The 21,647-nt window shown below is 46.2% G+C and overlaps 1 protein-coding gene across 1 annotated transcript; it reads right to left on the bottom strand.

The window, feature by feature from the left end:
* Window positions 1-354: 354 nt before the first annotated feature.
* Window positions 355-20,181, bottom strand: PKDCC (protein kinase domain containing, cytoplasmic). Its single transcript, XM_074204557.1, is given in 8 exon segments — window positions 355-7,905; window positions 8,940-9,113; window positions 11,818-11,925; window positions 12,278-12,357; window positions 13,371-13,642; window positions 14,150-14,272; window positions 19,590-19,890; window positions 19,892-20,181. Coding segments are annotated over 8 exon segments (1,434 nt in total). The 3' UTR covers window positions 355-7,819.
* Between the last annotated feature and the right edge of the window lie 1,466 nt (window positions 20,182-21,647).

Genomic DNA, 21,647 nt, shown 5'->3' with positions numbered 1-21,647 from the left:
TTCCAGGTAATATAGTTTGCAGGATTATAAATTAAGTACTTTATTGTGAACATTACTTTTTTTTAAACCACTAAAAGTTAATTTGGATTATAGAAACTCAAAGTTGTAAAGAAATAAAATGGCTAACTAATTCAGCCTCTACCTGACCATGAATTCCTCCCAAAGTAACCATGGAAAATTTTCCTCCAGGTCTGCTTGAAGGCTCTATGTCCTGAGCTAACCCATTCTCATTTTGAACATCTCTAGTAGTTATAAAGCTCTACTGAGTGTTATAGGGATTTGAGGGTAGTTCCAAGGCAAAACATTTGACATTTTAGCTTTGGGAGACATTTAGGACTGTCTTCATTAAAAAAAAATTTTTTTTTGAATTGGGTCTCCCTCTTTTGGCTAGGATGAAAATACTATGGGAGCTCATGGTTTGATCCCACTGTGGATTGGCATACTCTGTTTTAACCTGGGCCAAGTCACCCCTCCTTACAGTCTGGTGGTCTGCTCCCAGTGGCTCATCATATTGATGCCAGACTTCATAGCTTTAGCCCTACTGCAGCTCAGACGTCCTGAGGTAAAGCAACCCACCAGTTTCAGCCTTCCCGGTAACAGGGATTGTAGGTGTGTACCATCGTGTCCAGTGACTATCTCAATCTGGATGGACTTCCTCCAGCAAGGAGAGAGGCACAGTGTGAACCTGAGGAGCCATTACATTACCACAACCTTAAAAAACCAGAGCTAATTGTTGTAACAGGATCTGAATAAAACCCCCAGAGGAGACTTTTAAGGAGAAGTCCAGAAGGAATATTAGCCACCAAATGCACACACAACAGGGACAACCACAGCCAACAGTGTTAAGGTTATTTCCAGATGATATCATTTATATAATGGTTTAAGGGTTGAAAAGTACTTTACACATATTCTTTCATTTGATGTTCATGTAAGCCTGAGGGGGTGGTGGTGGTGGTGGTACTATTATTATTCCCATCTTATAGATGAGGAAACTGAGGCAGACAGAAATTAAATGACTTGCCCAGAGTCATACAACTCTGTGTGTATGAAGCAGAATTTTAACTCAGGATGAGCAATCCTGACCTCAGACCCAGTGCTCTTATCTATTGTGCTACCTAGCTGTCTAACTTCTACCTTCTGATCCTAAATCTACCTTCGAAGATAAAACTGAATGAATTTACTGTTTTCCATATGACAGTCCTCTAAGAATTTTTTATAATGATCTCTTAAGTTTTCTCTTTCAATAGTAAGAACAAAAACAATGACAAGCATTTATTCAGTACCTACTACATGTCAGACACTGCTAAGAAAGACAAAAGACAGTTCCTATTTTCTAGAAGCTCACAGTCTAATGTTGGAAATAATATATAAATCACTATGTAGGAAAAAGATATAGACAGGATAAACTGGAGGGATTCATAGAATACTTGTATAGGAAGTTGGCACATAAACCACCAAAAGATCAGAGGTTTAGAGCTGGGAGGGTCCTAAGGGGTCAGAGATGTTCACCAACTTGCCCAAGGATTTCACATCAATTACAAAGAGAACAAAGATTTAACCCAGTTCCTCAGATGCCAATAGCTGTGCTCTTTTCACTTCATCACATCTTGCATTTTTCTAGTCCTTTATCATCCTACTCACCTTTCTCTTATTGCTTTCCAATTTGTCAATGTGCTTCCTAAAACATGATGCCCAGAAGGGAACACTCCAGGTAGTATGGGTATGGGTATTAGGGCAGAGTACACTGAGACAATTACCTCTCAGGGTCTAGAAACCCACTCTCTTTTTTTGTTACTGAAGCCCAGGATGGCATCATAATCTTTTTATTTTTTTGTATTTTTTTTGGGGGGGTGATTCAGAGAAAAATAATACTAGATGAGGTTGAATGTTCAAAACATATCGTATTTAATGTATACAAATATGTATGGCCAGTAACCGTTGTATAGAAGTAGATCCACTTGATGAAAACACTTGATTACCCATTTGATCTATGGATCTATTATTTAATTTATTCTTGAATATTTACAGAAGTAGTCTTTCAGCATCAAATACAATGATTCCACACACTAGTAGAACTATCTCATTGAAGGATCACCATCTCAGCAGACTCCTGGAGAGCCCGTGACTAAAGGGGATTATTAGTGAGGGTTGTCTTGTGAGAAAAAGAATTTCTTTTAAATATGTAAGTGTGTGTAAGTGTGTGTGTGTGTGTGTGTGTGTGTGTGTGTGTGTGTGTATAAATGTAAAATGGTATATTTATGTATTCTCCCCACTGCATGTTAAAATAATTTTTAAATCATTTTTTAAAAATTTTGAATTCCAAATTATCTTTCTCCTCTCCTTTCTTCCTCCCTGAAACAGTAAGAAATTAGGTATGGGTTATACATATGCAATCAAGTAAAACATTGAGGAAAATGATTTCTAAGACTTTATTGGTAGAACACATTCTGCTTTTAAAATCTTCTTGCTCTTAGTGTTTAGTTCAACAGACATGGAGTAGAAGAGAAAAGCAGTAACTCTTAGTAGACTGTAAACTCTGTGAGGGCTGGGACTTTTGTTCTTGCCTATCTCACCAGGATCTCATTGAATACTTGTTTTTCAGTTGAGTCTGACTTTTCATGACCCCATTTGGGTTTTTCTTGACAAAGATATTGTAGTGATTTGCCATTTCCTTTTCCAGCTCATTTTACAGATGAAGAAACTGAGGCAGTCAGCTTTGAACTAGGGAAGATGAATCAGCCCCTATCCAGGCCCAGGACTCTAGCCACTGAGTCACCTAATAGGTTCTTAATAAATGTTTATTGAACTGAACTGGAGGTATTGGTACAGGAGTAAGAACTCTGGATTTGGAGAGTCAAAGGACTTGGGTTCATTGTATAGTTAGAATTGGAACCAACTATGTCACTTAGTATCCATGGGACCTTGGTCTATCCATGGGACTTTCCTTCTTTGGGCATTAGTTTCCTCATTAATAAAATGAAAGGGCTGGATGAGTTGCCCTTTGAGGACCCTTTCAGCTCTAAATATGTAATCCTATGAATTGAACTTTGTAACTTTATAGCTGGATTCAAAGAGTTTATCAGTACAAGCTTATGTCATATATGACCAAATGCCTGGCTAAAAGTTTGGGTCAGTTCAACTAATATATATCAATCAATAAACATTTATTACATATCTACTTAAAAACAGACACTGGGGAAAGACAGAAATCAACACTTATTGAGCATCTATGTCACAGATACTGTGCTAAGTATTTTACAAATATTATCTAATTTGATCTTCACACAACAACCTTGGAAGATAGATGCTATTTTTATTCCATTTTATAATTGAGGAAACTGAAAAAGTTATGACTCTTCCAAAATCAAACAGCTAATAAGTGTCTGGGGTAGGATTTGAATTCAGGTCTTCTATATTCCAGGCCCAGTGCTCTATCTACTAAGCTACCTAGCTGCTTCAGCATGGGAGATATGATACAATCTCTGTCCTTGTGAAATTTAAAATTTAGTAAGGAATATGTGACACATTGAAAACTGTAGTATACACAATAAGGGAATTAGAATGGTACACAGTTTGATGTGATGTTCAAAGGGGAGAAAGGCTGTTACTCAGGGGAGGATCAGGAAAGATTTTAGGAGGAGATGACATTTAAGTATAGAATGGAGGATTGTCTACCTCCTAAACTGACAATCTTCAGAGAAAGTCTAAGCTCTTGGCTTTGGTGGTTGAAGGAGATGGGAGAAAGAGATGAGAGGGTGGTGAAATACATGGAAGAAATAACACAGAGCTTTGGGATTTTGCTAATGTCGCTAGTCCTGTCACTGTGCTCTAAAAATTTCATTTTGTTGGAAGTTTACTTTATTTTTGCTTCCTGTTTCCTATAGACTTGACCTGAGATTAGCAAAGAGTTCCTTTAAACCTATTATTTCTAAATGACTGATATAAAAAGGGCACTCTTAGGGACTTTACATGTTCCCCACTCAATCAATCACTGTGTCTTTATCTACCATGTGCTGAAAATGCAGTCTTTGATTTGGGAGGCGATTCTGATTATGCTCAATAGGGTCCAGTAAAGATTATCAAGTAAAAGAGTAAGTCTAGGAATCAGACCAAGGAAGGATCCCTGGCTGCTGGCTGAGGCATGCTCTTTTTTAGCCCCAAGAGACTTCTCATAGGATATAGAGGTGAAAGCTGTCATATAGATCAATGTTTAACTCCCCAATTTCCAGGTAAGAAAACCAAGGCCCAGGGAGATTAGATGAGTTACTCAAGAACATGTAGGAGCCAAGTTTCAAATCCACCATATTGCTTTCAAGAAGTACATTACTGTATCAGCAGTATCAAAGAATTCAATTAAAACAACTACTAGTTTTGCTCAGAAAATATATGTTTAAAGAAGACCCTACAATTCTCTACAGTTAAGCAATGGAATTTAGATTCATTCATTCATGCATGCATTCCTAAAACATGTCTAACCATGCTTTAGGGTAATCCTCTGCTCAAGAAACTTCACAGGTTTCCCATCATCATTAAGATAAAATACAACCTTTTCTGTTGGACAATTTAAATCTCTTTATAAACTGCCTATATATATTCTATTTGGCCGGGGTGATTATACTTTACTACCCTCACAAATTTTGTGCTTCAGTCAATCTTGTCTATTTCTAGTTCCATTTTTCCCCCCTCCAGATCTTTGCGTATCCCTGGAATCTTTCCATTCTCACCTTTGCCACTTAGTGCCTCTAGTATGGGACAATGGGGAAAGCATAGTCAATTCAGAGGACCTGATTTCAAATTCCACCCCTGTCACTTAGTAACTGTATGACCTTGGGCAAGCAAAACTTCTCTGGGTCTACTTTTCTCATGTATAAATTTTAAATATTGGATTAGATCAGCTTTAAGGTCCCTCCTAGCTCTGTGTGATTCACTTACATAGCCCCAAATCCATCATTCTTATTAGTTGAGAAAAATCAATTCTCAGTGAGGATGAGAGACTTGTTCAAAGTCACACTGGTAGGGAATAGCAGGGCTACCCTTTCCAGTAAATCAAGCTTCCATGGTGATGTCTTTCCTATGGCTGTCTTAATATTTGCAGATACCAGGGCAACATCTAGATTGTTCTTCTATTCTCCTTCACTCCTATAAACAAGAGTTCCATCTCCTTTTCTAGTTTTGTGTCCTTAAGTGATGGTATATAATATATTAAGCATATTGATATCAAGGACCTTGGATTTCCTTGGTAGCATAACTTCTTCAAAGAGTGTTGACTACAACCCATCTCTAACAGCAAATTATAAGACTCTTGACAAGTCCTAGTCCTGCTCAGGCTCTTATGTAATCATCAGTGATCAGGGATGGGTGTCCTCCCTCTTTCTTCTTCATTGCCTAGAACATAGCCCTCTGCTCCCTGGGGTCCTGCTTGAGTACCCATCCTCTTTCCTAAGCTAACAAGAATGATCTCTCACTTTGAGGAGTCAGTTGGCCCTTTCCTCTAACATCTCTGGAATGGTAGGTATTGCTTTCCATTATCTGCCTTTCACAAATGAAGAACTCATTCTCAGAAAGATAGAATGACTTGCCTAACATTCCAGAAACCAAGGATCCTTGACTCAAGCCTGTCATTAGGTTGGGTAGAAGACAGGGAAGAAACTCACATAGGAATACCATGTTGTCCCTGAAAACACTGATCCTGACTACAGACGTAAAAGGTTGGTTTTGAAAAAATAACTACTTATCTTCCAATTCTCATTTCCCTGCTTTTCCCTCTCATAGAGTTATGTTTTCCACAGTGATATTTCCCTTCTCTGTATATCATGGATCCTTTCCCCAAGGAGATTAGGAAGACATTTGGAAAATACCAGATTTTTCAAGAAAAAAAAATTAATCATTTTTCAATCTCTGGAAGAGGGGGTGAATTATCTACTGGAGGGTGACTAATCTTGTACATCCTGAGCATTTAAAAAAAGTGTTTGAGTGACTGTGGTCACTCCATGAGGATTTGCATTAAGGAAAGTCTTCTTCTATCACATACCTACTTTAGGCCCTTCCAGTGTCTCATGCCCTCATCATAAGGAAGATTCCTTTAGACCTAATTTGTATACTGTTGCTGTAGTTCTGCCTAACCCCAACTCTCTTTTGACCTTTCCAACTTCCGTTGTTGGAACCCCTGTCCTTCAAGTGTTGATAGCTCAATTCTAGTATCTTCTATCTGTTGATTATTTCATATTTATCCTATCTATGGTTGTTTATATAGACTGCATGTCATCTTCCCCATTAGACTATGAGCTCCTTAAAAGGAGGGCAAGTCTTTTCTTTATATCCCCCAGCATAGTGCCTATACTATGTAGGAGAGTTTAATATTTATTGATTACCTGGCTGACATACCTGGGGGATCACACAGCTAATGTCTTCCTGACTCTTGATTATTCTATCTACTCTACCTGGTTTTTAAAGTCATTTACAACGTAGCTTTCATTGATATTTTCAGCCTCATTGTACATTGGTCTCCTTTCTATATCCTTCTATTTAGCCAATCTGTTCTCTCCGTTCTCACTTAGAAAAATCTGTTGGTCCTTTGAATTGTCTGCCTCCTGTGTCTAGAATGTACTCTCTTCTGATTTTCCAGTCACAGAATGTCTCCCATCTTTCAAGACACAGCTCAAGTAGCACTTTTGCTTGATTCTCCACAACTGTTAGCACCTTTTCAAAAAGTCTTGTGTTTAATTACTCTGTATTTCATCTGAACATATATATGTTGTCTCTCCCAATGGAAAACAGGCTATCCGAGGTCAAGGATTGTTTCTTTCTTCATTTTAATGTTTGCATCCACAGTGCCTAACTGTATAGTAAGAGCCAGGCACTGAAAGGGGAAGGTGATGATGAAACGTGTAGAGTTTATGGTTCTACCCTGGACAGATCTTGTCAGTGAAGTTTCACCCTCTTCCCCTTTGAAAAGAGAATGGAGAAAAGTAGACAGGGGAAGATGACGGCTTCAGAAGAAACACCTGCATCATCTTGTTTTATTTTTATTTATTTCTTTTTTACAAAAATAAACAATTTAATTAACAAGAAGTACAAAAGCTTCTGGATGTACAAACTCCAAGACAGGGAGAGTCTGGGCATTGCCACTCTGCTGCTTTCACTGAAAGCAAAATGAGGCAAGCTCTAGTCCCATGTCGTAGCTTGTGGCTCATGCTGCAACCCCATTCCCCAATCCCCCCACATTTCGGCTCATACTGGTTTGTTTCCCCCATCCCCAACCTCATGAGGTCATAGAGGGCTCCCACAGCATCCCCTTAGGAAATAGCTCACATACATATTTACTTATGGCCCACCTCTCAAGGCCAAATCTCAATTCACAGAGAGCAAGTGAGGTGGCTGATTGTCCACACACAACCCCTATGTGGGGCAGGCAACCAGTCAGAAGGGGGGAAGCAGCATGGCCTCCACCTACATTCTTGGTTTATAAAGGCAGTGACGTGACACCATGGCAACATGGGGGGAACAGAGCCACCCACAGGATTGTCTCAGCAAAGGGAGAAGGCTCTCTCCCAAGGGCCTAACAGGCTGGCCTATTCCCCTGATATTGGCCCCAAAGGGTCATTCCAGAATTGCCTGTGTCTCTCTCCCCACCCCCAACAGTCTGTGCACAGAGTTCCTGGCGGGGATTGCCGCCATCACCATCACCAGTCTGTTAAACTCACATTTTACATTTTGATTTATTGCACGTGTGTCCTGCTTGGGTTTGCTCCATGATGTCCTCCCCGCCCACTGTCGGCTCTGGGGCTGATGGCCAAGGTCAGTTAAGCCCTCAGGGTGGTCAAGCAGACGCCCTTACATAGGTGATTTTGTTAGGATCAGAGACTATTTGGCTCCAACCTGTCTTGAAGAAGACAAGCTGTCGACCTGAAGGGCAAGAAAAGACATGGTGATGAGACAGACTGAATGAAGTGAAGCAAGATCTCTATTTCCATCAAATTAGGGGAAGGGAAGGAAAGGAAATATCTTTCCCATACATCCTTCTTTCTTCAAAGCCTGTCTGTACATAGTTTGCATATTGTCTGTCTCGTTATAATGAACTCCTTCAGAACAGGAACTGGGGCAGGGGTTGGCTTTCTTTGGTATCCTATCTCTTAACATAGGACCTTGCATACAGTAGGTGCTTAATAGAAGCTTACTGACTGGTTGAACCCACCAGAGAAGGAGCCTTGCCTTGATAGGACTCTAAACTCAACGTGATTTTTCTTTATGCATCTACAGAGGCACTGTGTACAATCTCTCTTCAAGTCTACCTTCCAGAATTTTCATGTTCCTTCAAGGCTCTACTCAAGTGTCTTTTCCTTCAGAAAAGCCTTCCTTGATCCTCCTAGTTGTTAGTGTTTTCTTCCACCTCAATTTGCTGCAAATTTATTTATAGTATCATAGATCTATAGCCCAAAGAGATCATTCACTGTACAGAGGGTAAAACAGAGACCAAGAGAAATGAAGTGAACTGCCTAAAAGTCACAAGTAAGTGTCAGAGGCAGGATTTGAACCTAGGTTCCCAGATTCTAGGACCAGACTTTCCCCCACTGTATTACATTGCCTTTTCTGTGTCTATATTGTATTCCCTCCCCAATCCCCAGTAGAATATATGCTTCTCAAAGACATGGGCTGCCAATTTTGTCATCTCTGTAGATCTTAAGACAGTACTTTGTATATATAGGTGCTTGATAAGAGTTGGGGGGGGGCAGCTAGGTGGCACAATGGATAGAGCACCAGCCCTGGAGTCAGGAGTATCTGAGTTCAAATCTGGCCTCAGACACTTAATAATTACCTAGCCGTGTGGCCTTGGGCAAGCCACTTAACCTCATTGCCTTGCAAAAACAAAACAAAACAAAACAAAACCAAAAAAAAAAAAAGAGTTTGGGGAATTGAGCGGAGTTTGCTATTAGCCTTACCTGTCCAGGTAGTCTGGTTGGTGACCACAAAGGCCCGGCACTGGGAATGACTTTCACAGACATCCATTGCCTCAGCAAGGCTGAACACAGAGAGGAGACAGCCTCCATGGTGATAAGAAGGCCAGCAATGATAATTCTCTTGTGGGATAGTAGTGTCTGGGACCCGGCGGTATTCTAGGAGAAGCATGTGTAAGCATTTCCATGAGCAGGTCTTCTTGGTTTCAACTCTATAGAATACCAAGCTCTATCTTCCCTCCTCCCACCCCCTATCATTTCCTTCCCCCAGGATAAGCTGATCACCTGAAATCTCTCCATCACTATGTAAAATGACTCAGGTATTTATACCTAACATTCTCTCAACTCAACATGTTGGCTCTCTCCTTTGATTGGAAGGCTGGAGCTTTGAGCATTAACTTTCATCCAAAGCGTTCCTTTCTGGGAAGTTCACAACCTTCCACTTTCCAGCACCATCCAAACCTGGATTCTAATCCATGAAGCACCATGGCCCTATGAGATATCTCCTGGTGTACACCTTCCCTTTAAACTTCCTTTTGTGTATTATCTTCCCCCATTAGATTGTAAGCTCTTTGCAGGGACCATCTTTTTTCTTGGTGTAGGACTTAACAAATGTTCACTGAATTGAATTAACATCCTAGGATTTAGAGCTGGCAGGACATTATTTAATGGTTTTTTTTTTTTTTTAGGTTTTTGCAAGGCATTGGGGTTAAGTGGCTTGCCCAAGGCCACACGGCTAGGTAATTATTAAGTGTCTGAGACCGGATTTGAACCCAGGTACTCCTGACTCCAGGGCCGGTGCTTTATCCACTGAGCCACCTAGCCGCCCCCATTATTTTATATTGTAGTTTAATCTCTCTGTTTTCAGTTGTACAAACCGAGGTATAGAAAGAACAAATTTGGTCAGTCATTCAATCAGGAAGTGAGAGGCAAGTTTAGAACCCATGTCTCTACTCCAAATCTTATGCTCTTTCTACTAGACAGCCCTGTTCTAGGGAAATATAATAGAAGACTTGGAAAGACATAAGGAAAGAAGGGGGAGGAGGAAGAACTCAATGAAGGTTCATTCCTCTGGAGGGGAAGTCCACCTGCTCACCTCACTGCTCCTGTCTAGCTATTCCTGTCACATTCTAGGTCATGAATAAGACCAAAAACTAAGGGTACCGTCTGTTCCCCAAACTGAGAATGAAGAAAGGGGGAAAAAAAGCTTGTGTCTAGTAAAACTAGGGTCAGATTAAAGCCTTCTCCCCAGGGTAAGGATGACAGAATCTGAATCTCTACTGAAGTCAGGCTAGGGGGTTAGCCATAAAGTCAAGTCACAGAAAGGTCAAAACTCCTTCAATGTCCAGACTTGGGATGTTGGGAACCAATAAACAAAGCCATCAATGTATGCATGCCCTCAGGGCTGACAGCACAGTCACAGGAACACAGGATGGCCCACATATATGAAGGAACGACACACACACACACACAGGCTGAGTCAATTGGAAAAGGTTCCACTCCATCCAATCTGATGGATTTGTGGCTGAGGTAAAATTATTTAGGATGTTTGGGCCCTGCCCTTTCTCCTCCTACCCTACAACTTCCTGGGGTGCCCTGAACTTTGGGCCCCAGGCAGATGGTTGTAGGCTGGTCCAAAAGGTCAGGAAACATGGGCAAGAATTTTGAAATCAGAAAACATAAATGATGGGCAAAATATGCTAACAATAGTGTGGCCATTTAACAAAGATGTATGTTTTAGAATTGGTGTTATTTCCTCAGTGCAAAGAAAAATTGAGGCTTAGAGATGCTCATTGTTTCTGCTGCCTTTAGGCTCATCCTCAGAACTCTGCAATTATGACAATAATCCAGAGAGTTCCCCTCCCTCTATTTCTTTCTTTTCTTTCTCTTTCTTAGAGCTGAAAGGAATCTGGGCTAAGAGAATCCCATTTCTGGAGTCTATATATTAGAAACTTCTTGAAATTCACTCCTTTCTTCTCTTTCTTGGCCTAACTCTCCTTCCTCCATGGAGGGGATGGGACCAAAGTCCAGGGTTTGCAGTGATTTACAACCCCATAAACTGAGTCCCTGGGGACAGAGCTGGCTATTGTTCACCTCGTTAAACTTTATTTACAGGGCTAATGAGCCCCTCCCCCTCTGCCATCTTCAAGACAAGGGAGAGATCCCAGAATTTTGCTCCCTGTTCCCTGTTGCCCTGGTCATATGTTCAGGGGATTTGGGGGACCAGTAGCAGGACCTGCAGCTGAGACCCAGGACCAAATATGTCCTTACAAATAGAAACTAGCCTATTTTTGGAGGAGGCAGGAGAAGGGAGTGGAGATGAGACAGGTCTGAGTCCTCTGACCAGGTGTGATAATAGGTCAAAGGTTACCACTGCTTATTTTTTTTTTCTTCACCTGTAGAGGCAGTTTGGGACTTCACTGATTTCTCATCTAAGAGGGTTCATTCCCCTGCTAGCCACTGTTTTAGCTCCAGACACTAAGGCTTGGGGAAGGGACTTAGCCAGCTTATGGGTCTGTCCTGGCTTAGTCTAGAGAAGAAGCCTGGTTCCCTGCCCGGCTCATGGCAGACTTATAGATATCCAAGCTCAACAGGAACAGCAACTGGATCAGTCAATGCTCATTATGTCAGCTCACTTCAATAGAGCTGTGGCTTGTGAAAGCGTATCACTCAGCCTCCATACGTAGGCATCATATATGTGGTCATCAATATTTTCCTATAATTTTGACCTTCAGCTTTACCACTCCCTCTCCTTCCTGCCAATGCCATACTTTCTATACAAGTCCCTGAAAACTTCTTCTTCTACCAAGGCCTCTAAGTACTCTCCCCTTAGCTCTGGTTCCTCCCAACTGGCAATACTCACCGGCTCTAGGGGATATAGTAGAGTTCTGCAGGTACTGCCCACTCCGATAGAGATGAAAAACCTTCTCTAGTTGGGTCAGTGTTTCATCGACTCCCCAGATGAGCTCTCCTGTGGGGCAGAAACCTGGCCTTGAGATAGTGCTAGTGGAAATTTTATCTGATATGGGGAGGGAGTGCTAAGGGTACAATATCTAGTTACTTCTCTCAGAAGGTGACTAAGCTCCTTTCTGAGATCAGCAGAGGGGGGGTGGCATGATTGGTAGGGGAGGCAATGACAGGCTAGCAACGCTGTACCGAAGAATTCCATAATGTACAGAGTGCTTTAGGTATCATTTATTTATTTTGAATTAGTTGTATTATTGATCCACTGCCCTGATGCAGATATGTGGGTAGTCAGAGGTCACAAGGGAGGGGGCAGATTTTACAGAGGAGCTAGGGTACAGAAATTCCTAAGGTATCACCTGTAGCATTGACGATGCTGTCCAGCAGTGGCCGAAGGGAAGGGGGGGCACTGTGGGGTAGGAGGTATGTGAAGAAAAACCTGCCAAAGAGAAACCAGCACGCTGGTCAGTGTCCTGGCCTTTGAGGGCTGGTCTCCCCAAGGACTTACTATTTAAAGATTTAAGGACTGAGTCTCTTCTAAGGGGTAGGCCAGCCTTTCAGGACTATGGTCAATGTAAATCACGGAATCCTTTCAGACATACACTAAAGTAAAGTACCTTGTGCCAAACAGAATTCTCCCCACTGTGTCCCCCCTCTGCCTTACTCCTCCTCCCTCTGAGGGATTGTGGCTCCTTTTTGCCTGAGAATAATCACCAGACTCAGGGAGGCTCTACCAGCTAGGCCAGGCTTGTAGCTTCCAAGGGGCAAATATCTAAGGCTAAAATCCACAGAGACCAGGAGAATGGTGGCCCTAGTGGTGGGGAGTGTTGATGCTGGCAGTGCTCCCCAATGCTGCTCCCCTTCCTTCACCCTCCCCAAATCTGGAGACTATTTTAAGAAGTCTCCAGTCTGGCTTCTCCTCCGATCAGATGATCTTTCTTGGAACTCAAAAGTCTATTTTTAGTTTCACTGTCCAGGGGCTTGGAACAGTTCCCTTATATGAAAGAAGGCATGACCCCATCCCCAACTCATCCCAGCTCATTTTAGAGATATATCCTTCTTCCATTCCCAGATTTTCCATCCCTGACACCCACAGTGATTTTCACCCTTTCTGTTTGCCAAACTTATTATTTTTTTCCCTCTCACATAAAATCATGGGAAATCTTCCTGAGCCTTTCTGCTTCTTGCCTTGGGGTACCAGGTCATTTCTGTATTGATTCATGGATCATGAGAACCTAAAATTTCTAACTTTCAATACTAGCAAAGTTTAGCAACTTCTAAAAAGAAGGAAAAAATTATAATGGAATAAAAGAGGGGATGAGGAAGTCACCTATAGCTACTGAAGTGGTTCCCCTAACTACTCCCCCCAAAGTAACTGATAAATTATTGTAGTAGGTTGCAGTGGACAAGGGAGGCAAATTTTGGAGGAGAGGTCAAGGGAGTGCGCCTCACCTGTAGGCATTGTATAGGTTCCGCTTCTCATTCATACCCTGACACCAGCCCTGGGCTGAACAGGGAAGGGTGAAGTTCCTGGCTGGAAATTCGAGAACACAATCCCCAGAACTTTCACATGGTGTCTCATCCACACGGGCATCATCAAGGTCAGTCACCTTCAACTCCCCATCCACAAGTACAAACTGTCTAGGTCGGAAGTCCAACAGGGTCACTGAGCCCAGGGGTGAATGGGCAAGATGGTGGAGCAGACGACCAAGGCTCAGGCAAATCTGAGGAGACACAGGGGAGGGTCTGTCTATGAGAACCAGAGACTTTCCATTCACTCTTTGCTTACTCTTCTGTTTAGCAGTACCAAAGAAAGGCATAAGGGCTGGATGGGGCTAAAGAGGTGGTATTGGGAAAGGAGGGAAAGAAAAGTAGCAAACAAGGACACAAGGGGGTAAATGACTTCTTTGAAGTCTTTTCTAACAGGAATGACTTCAGTGTTGTGGGTCAAGGGAGTGAAGAGGACGGTTTTAAGCTCTTTTCTAGCTCTAGGATGCTAATCCTCTTTGGTCCAGAATGAGAGTATTTAGTAGACAGATCAGAATACTTTCTTTGTTGCCTTTAAAAGACAAAGCAAATCAAAACAAAAAATTTCTTTGACCACTAGGAGCAGAGAACACCTTCCTTATTCTGGTTGGAAATGCCAAGACTATCCCTAGAAAACTGTCTTCTAAGGGAAAAAAAAAATCTGAGAGAGTAGCAAAGATGCCCCCTTTTTCATGCCCACTCACTCGGAACCGGTCCTCCCAGGAGGTCTGCAGTAACTGGATCATCTCTACAGGAGAGCCAAGCTCTGTGATGGTGGTCAGCGTATCTGGGATGTCTTCACTGTCTTGGTAACAATATCCATAGAGCTGGAGGAGAAACAGTGGGTGGGGTCATGAGGGAGCAAGCACCGGTTTTACAGATCCCTCCAGCTGTCATCCCAAAACCCCAAAGCCGAGTAGGCTGGTTCCAGCGATCATGCAGTAAGAAAAACACAAGGGACCAGACAGAGCAGAGTATCAGGTGGCTTTAGTTTCCTGAGCAGTTCTATGATGCTTTCTTTCTTTTTTTTTTAGACCAGATGCTAAAATATGTGCTAACTCCTCCTCCTCATCGTATGGACCTTGAGGTTCTTTTTTTGTAAGGTGGGAAGAATTAATTATCAATTTATTAATTAGGCTAGCAAATAATCAATAAAGTGAGATCAGTGGTCTCTCTCATAACCAAAGACCTAGACCTTGAGGTTTTAATCCTTAGTCCTAGAATGAAGAAATAACCTAAACTCACCTGGCAGGATAATTAGGTTTTCCATTTATACATATTTCTCTATAGCAGGAGCATCCGATCTTTTAGCTCCTCTGAACTTCATCACCCAACAAAAACTAGTTAAGGGCCACATATATTATTTAACAATTATTTATATTGTAATGAGGCCACCCACAAGAGCTAAAAGGTTGGGCTCCCCTGCCCTAAAGTGAACCCCCCCTTCAAAGCCCTATCCATCTATCACTCCCTGCCAATTATTCCCCTTAGACTAACTCCTTGTCAAATTCCTATTCCCATTCCCCACATTTTGCTGGGCTCCATTCCATCCCTGAGATTCTTCACTTTCAGTTTGTAAATTAAAAAAAAAAAACTCCATATTTTGATAGCTATTTCAATATAACTGGTTTCCTTTGTAATACTATGTACTTTTAAAAATGCATTTTAAGATCTAACTCTGGAAAGAGGTATATATAGCTTTCACCAGATGATCAAAGGGAACTGTGACAGGAAAAGTGATTTAATACAGAGTAGATAATAAATGATTTTTTAATCAAATGGAAATGGGATGGGTAATGTGTGAGCTAGGCTAAACAAAATTTCAGAGTGATGATCATTACAAATGCAGGCGAAGGTAGAGAGGAAGATGATGACTTAAGGAAATCTTCACTTGGCTCCTTAGGGACTTCAACTTTGGAGTTGACAGTTCTTTCATGTTAGGTTTGAGATCCAGCTTCTTTGAACTATTTGCGAAATTTAAGAAGAAAAATCTCTGGTCTCTGGGCCTCAATTTCTGCCTCTGTAAAAACTGGAGGTTGTACTTCCCTGAGGTCCCTTTCTAGCTCTAAATTCTATACTCTTATGACCAAACCAGCAAGTTCCAGGAAGCAATGCTCCTTTCCTAAGACACCTGGCAATTAGATCTGACTCACATCGATGAAGAAGGCGGATGTTGCTAGTTATTAGTATAAAGGTGTCCTTCCCCCAAGTTCTTGAGACCATATAATAAGTGACAAGGTCACTTCTAGAGCAAGTAACCTTTTTGACTGGCTCCAGAGGGCAAAACTCCTGTATTATGAATAGAAGTAGAAGAGGCAGATTTGGGGTTAGTATCAGGAGAAATGTCTTAGTCATTAGAACTACCCCTCAGTAGAATGCCTCAGAAGACATTGGTTTCTGATCACTGGAAAGTTTTAAGCAGCGGTTATAGAGAAAATACTTCGTTTAGTTATTGGTTGGACTAGAAGGGCTCTGAGGTTCCTTTCCAATGGAGATTCTGTAATTCTAGGCTCCCAATCTGGAGTTCTTTCCAATACAAGCAGCCCCTCAGTGGGGCTTGCCTTGTGGAACAGTTATAAGTAGCATTATCTCACAGACAGATAGACAGACACAAACACAGAGATGAATTCCACATTCCCATATGCAGTTCTCCTCAACAATCCCGCAACCACAGTCACAACATACTCCAAGTTATACAACTGCACAGAGCTCCAGTCCCACAGTTACATATTCAGTTCTTCCCATATCTCATAAGGCTCTCTTAGCTAGTATCATTCAAGTCCCAGTCATTAGTTAACATACTGCCTTATTTCCAGGCCAGAGTTTTCCTGTACAATCCAAGGCTCCTCCTCACATTGTGTCCCCCCCACCCCATATCTTGAGTCCACTTAGACTGACGTGATGTCGGGCCTGAAGGGAGAAGCTGAGCCTGCTTCACTGAGAAGCATGGGCCAGCTACCAGTCTCCCCTCCCCCTTCTTCCCCCCAATCAGTCAGGGAAGACTCAGCACTGGGAAGGGGGGATTTGAGTTGGGTGAACAGCCTGGGCCTGGTTCTCATTTTCCTGCCCAGCATCTGAGTCTTTGTGGGGAAACTTCTGAAGGTTATTAAACACCCGGAGGTCGTTAAATGTGCTGTTAACGAGGTATTAATCAACACCCCTCAGGAAAAAATAAAAAGATGCTATTAACCCTCCCCCACCCCCAAACTCCCCCCCAGGAAGCATGAAGATGGCCAGTTTAGTCACATCTTTTGTTCCTTTTCGAAAAAGGAAGAGACCCAGGGCCAGCAGGCAGGCAGATAGACAGAAAAGGGGCAAGAATCAATGCAGAGCACTGGCGGACCCAAAGTAGGGGGTTGAGGCCCCAGGGAGGGGGAAGGGGGAAGAAAGAGAGAGGGGGGGAAGGAGGAAGGGAAGGAGGGGGAGAGAGAGAGAGGGAGGGAGGGAGGGAGGGAGAGAGAGGGAGAGAGAGGGAGAGAGAGAGAGAGAGAGAGAGAGAGAGAGAGAGAGAGAGATCCTTTTGCCCTCTGACCCTGGGCCTGAAGCAACATCTGTCACGTGGTAGGAGGCCTTCCCCCACCTTCTACCTTCCTTCAGTAAGTTGTGGTCTGGGAGATGAGGGCTGACCAGCTGACCAGAGCTAAGCAAGCTGGGGGGGGGTGAGGAAGAAGAAAGGTGAGGAAATCTCTTGGCCACTGGACCTTTCATTTTCAATCTTTTTCAGCTTTAAGGAGTCAATCCTGTGAGCCTAGGGAAATCTGCATCCTATTTTAGCACTTAACTGTAACAGTGTGACCCTGGATAAGTCACTTCACCCAAGTTTTAGTGGCCTCATTTGTATAATGGGGATCATAACACTTACTCTATTTTCAGTGCTTAGCACCTATGACCAGTACACAGTAACATCCAATAAATAACTATTCATTACTTCACAGGTTTATAATAGATCTACTTTGCAAACTTTAATATATGTATATATATATGTAATATATAATTTTAGTTTTTTTTTATTTCCCAGCCCTCAGGAGTCAGTAAACAAGCAATCAAAGTTTGTATAGTTTTAAATTACTAAAATGAAATAATTTAAGGGTTTAATTTAATTTTAAGGTTTTTTAAAAAAATTAAATTTCCAGACCCTTACTAGGTAGAACAGATCTCCTTTCAGGAAGGACTATTTGTTCCTTCACCAAATGCAATGGACAACCAAAGTGCTGAAAACCCTGACCCCAAAGTAGACTTGGGATGAGCCCTAAATTGACAGAGTAAAAGTCAACTCGGGATAGGAGGGTTCCTAGTTGAACTTTTATGACCTCTTGTATTCTTAACCTTTTTTGTGTGTCTTAGACCCCTTGGGCAGTTTGGTAAAGCCTAGGACCTCTTCTCTAAAGGATATTTTTAAATGCATAAAATTACAAAGGAAACCAAACATTGGTGAAAATAAAGATGAGTCCCCCCCCCCCATTCATGTTCACAGACGTCCCCTGAAATCTAACCAAGAATGCCCTGGAAGTGTCAGTTTAAGAACCCCTTCTTTCCCAAGGGGTGAGTTGAGAAAATATGCCCAAAGTGTTTAACACCAAAGGCTAAAGAAGAATCATGGAGAAATTAAGGGAGCTGAGGGTTAACTCAGCTTCTTGTCATCGTGCCTGGGGGTGGGGGTGGGGTGGAGAGGGGAGAAGCTCCTTAAAAAAAAAGTCCTGATCTTTCCCCCTTCTTCCCAATCCATCTTTGTAACTGGAAAATAGATCAAAGCTCAAAACCAGGTTTCCTTCAGCTAAATCTACAAGGGGAAAACAACAACATAACACTGCTCTACCAGTGTCCAGCCTCAAGTACCTGAGGGTTTACAAAAGAGTCCCTGGAAGTGAATGAAGAGGGACACACCCAGTGGAAACAGGCCTTACAGCAGGATGGAGTGCCAGCGACACCCCAACAATCCAGTCCACGGATGAGCAATCTGGCCATACCTCAGAGTGGACAAAAAAAGATTTTGGATGAGCTTTCTAGGGCCAATTCATCAAGAATTAAACTTTTGCCATCATTAGCTCCCCCCCCCCCCCTTTTACTCTCTCTCCATAACCCTTCATTGGGTTCTCTTCCCCTTTCCTTCCTTTCCAGTTTATTCTAGCTTATTCGAGGAGACTTAAGAGTCTCAGTAGAAAATTGGGTTGGTTAGATCCAGGGGTCCCAAGCTCTTCCCTTCTTAGTCTCTAACTGGAGCCCCCCCAGAAGAGACAGGAAACAACAGGTCCTTTTGGAAGGGCATTTTCTCGGTCCCTGGGAGCCAGGCAATCACCCAGGGTGGGGAATTCTCAGCTGGGAAATCTGTTCCAACCCTAAGCACCCCAGGAGCCAGAGATAAGTAATTCTCTTCAATTTTAATTCAACAAACATTTATTTAAACACATACCCTCCCCATGGCTCTGGGTTGGGTGATAGATAGGAGGACAAGAAAGGTTAGTCTGAGCTTTTAGGAGGAGGCGCACCCTGAGGGAGGGGTAGGTGGCAAAGGAGAGCCCGAGGGAGATCATGGGGGACTGGATGGAGCGGCTCATTCCGGGGCACAAGGCAGTCCTGTCTTTGCCCCGACTTTCAGACAAAAGGCACAGGCTTGGGATTTGGACCCGGTCTCCTCTTTCTTCTGCCTCTTGGACATGTAACCGCTTATCTCTGCCCCCCACCTCCTAGGACCCCGCTCCAGGCTCTGAAGCAGACCGCGCTGAGGGCGTGTGTCCGTGCTCTTGGACCAGCCGGAGCCCCAGACCCAAGCCCCTCCGTGCTGCCGCTCCCGTCACGGGCAGCCCTGGGGGCAGGTTCGGACGCCACCAGCTCCTTCTCCTTCCACCCTCCCGGCCTCCCTGGAAGCCCGGGGGGCTCCGGGGATCCGCGGGCAGAAACTGAAAGTTGCTGCGAGGTCAGCTCGGGCCGGGCCGGGCCCTTGGGGCCGCGGCCAGGCCGGGTCTCCGACACCTGACGGTCCGGCCCGGCCCAGGGACGAGGAGGGGCGCGCTCTCCCCGCGCCGGGGCTGGGGTGTCGCTCGGGGGATGCTGCGGCCGGTCCCGGGGACCCCCGTCCCCGCGGAGCTGGTGCGGCCCGGCGCCTTCCCTCCCTGGACCCTGGGGGCGCTGGGGGTGGGGGGTTACCTGCAGGACGTTGGGGTGCCGCAGCCGCTCCAGCAGCACCATCTCCTTGAGCAGCTTGTGCGCCGCCAGCCGGTAGCAGCCGCGCCGGGCCCCGAACTCGCGCACGCAGCTGCCCAGGTCGTGGCCGCCGAAGTCCACGGCCTTGAGCGCCACGGCCGCGCCGCCGGGCAGGCGCACCCGGTACACGGCCTTGGTGTAGCCCGAGCCCACGTACTGCGCCCCGGACACGTTGCGGAGCGCCGCGCAGCCCAGGCGCGGGGGGCCCGGCGCGGGGGGGCCGGCCCCGGGGGCCGTCGGGCGGGCCCGGGCCGCCGCGGGCCAGGTCCATGAGGCGCCGCCGCTCGGGCCGGCCCCCCGCGCCCGGCCCCGGGCCCGCCCGGCTGTAGCGCCGCACCTCCTCGTAGCGCGCCCGGATCTGGCGCGCCAGCTCCCCGCGGCCCCCGCGACGGCCCGGGCCCGGGGCCGGGGAGGGGCCGGGGGGCCGGCCCGGCCGGGGCGGCTCGGAGCCCGGCGCGAACAGCACGTTGAGGACCGAGCCGAGCAGGAAGGAGGCGCAGAAGCCCGCGGCCACGGCGGCCCGCCGGCGCCGCATCCCCGCTCGCGGCCCCCGGCCCGGCCCCCGGCTCAGGCTCCGCGGCGGCTCGGCTCGGCGCCCCGCCGGCCCCCGGCCCAGCCCGCGCGCATGGCCCCGCCGGTCCCGGTCCGGCTCCCGGCCCCTGGCGGGCGGCGCGGCTGCCTGACACTTGCCTCCTCCCGCTCCCCCCGGCCCGCCCCCCCCCCCAGCCGCCTATAAGGCCCGGAGCCGCCCCGCCCCCCGCCCCGCCCCGCCCCGCCCCCTCCCGGCGGGGCCCGAGCCCGCGCCCGGCCCCGCCCCCTCCGGCCGCCCGGCCCGGCCTCCCCCCGCTGACTGACAGCGGGACCTCCGCCTCCCCCTGCCCTCCCCTCCCCTCCCCGTGGCCCCGGGAGCGGGGGGCGGGGGGCCCGGGCGGCGGGGCCCGGCCGGGGAGGCGGATAGCGGGGCGGAGGCGGCCGCATAACGGGACCCGGGCGGGTAACGGGCCGGGCGTGGGGGGGGAGGCGCCGGGGCCCGGGAGCCCCGGGGGAGCCTCCTCAGCGCGGCACCCCGGCCGTCCTCCCGCCTGGGCTGGGGCTGAGAGGCCGGGGGCCCCCCGAAGTCAGGGGCCCAGGCACCTGCGAGAGGGGCTGCAGGGAGCAGGGGCGCGCACTGTCCCGTTGCCGTTGAGGGTGGGTCGCTCGAACCCCTGGGCTTGGACTCTTTGCGCTCCCCCCGCCCCACTACAGGGGATTTCCTCGGCCCCCCAAACCCGCCGGGCTACGGGAGGCGCCCCCTCTTCGGCACGCCTACTAGGCTCGTTGCTATTCTACGCGCCCAGGCCATCTCCTGGCATCCTGGAGGCCTCAGGGAGCCCAGCCCGGGCTGCGTGGGCACTGCGGCCCTACCTGTGGGCAGGCACACCTGTCTGTGCGCGAGGACCTGTACCTGTGCGACTCGCCCAGGCTACAGGTGTGAGCGTGCGTGCTGAACAACATGCTGCACAATCGTTTTTTGTGCGATGGTCCGAGCATTTTCTTGGTGTCTACATAGAGAAGTTTGTGTGTGTAACGTTTGTTGTTTTGTGTGATTGTGTGTGTGTGTGTGTGTGTGTGTGAGCGCTCACTCCACAGATACCCAGCCCCTCCCCTCCCTCCCTGATTGCATCATTAGTGCTAATTGAGGGGCTTTCACACCCCAGTGCATTAGCTGTTTGGAGTGAGCTTCCCCCCTCCTGAGAGAGATAAGCCGTTGCCCCTCCCCCTCCTTCGCTCCCGCACTCCACTTCCCGACCACCCCGGGTCTGGCCACCCAGCCCCCATCTCCTTTCTGGTCACCTTCCTGCCACCCTCCTGAGCCTCGTCTAGCTAACCTCCTTCCTCAGCGCTCTCTTGGCTGTCCCCCCCCCCTCCCCACCCCAGGTGACAGGTACTGACCTCCACCACTGAGAGGGAAGGGTAAATGAGTCTAAGGGAGAAGGATGGGGGCCTGTTATAGTAACAATT

This window comes from Macrotis lagotis, chromosome 1 (genome assembly GCF_037893015.1).
Source record: "Macrotis lagotis isolate mMagLag1 chromosome 1, bilby.v1.9.chrom.fasta, whole genome shotgun sequence".
NCBI classification, from domain to species: Eukaryota; Metazoa; Chordata; class Mammalia; order Peramelemorphia; family Peramelidae; genus Macrotis; species Macrotis lagotis.
Note: the sequence above shows the minus strand (reverse complement) of the source record. Positions and strands in the feature narration are given on the sequence as shown.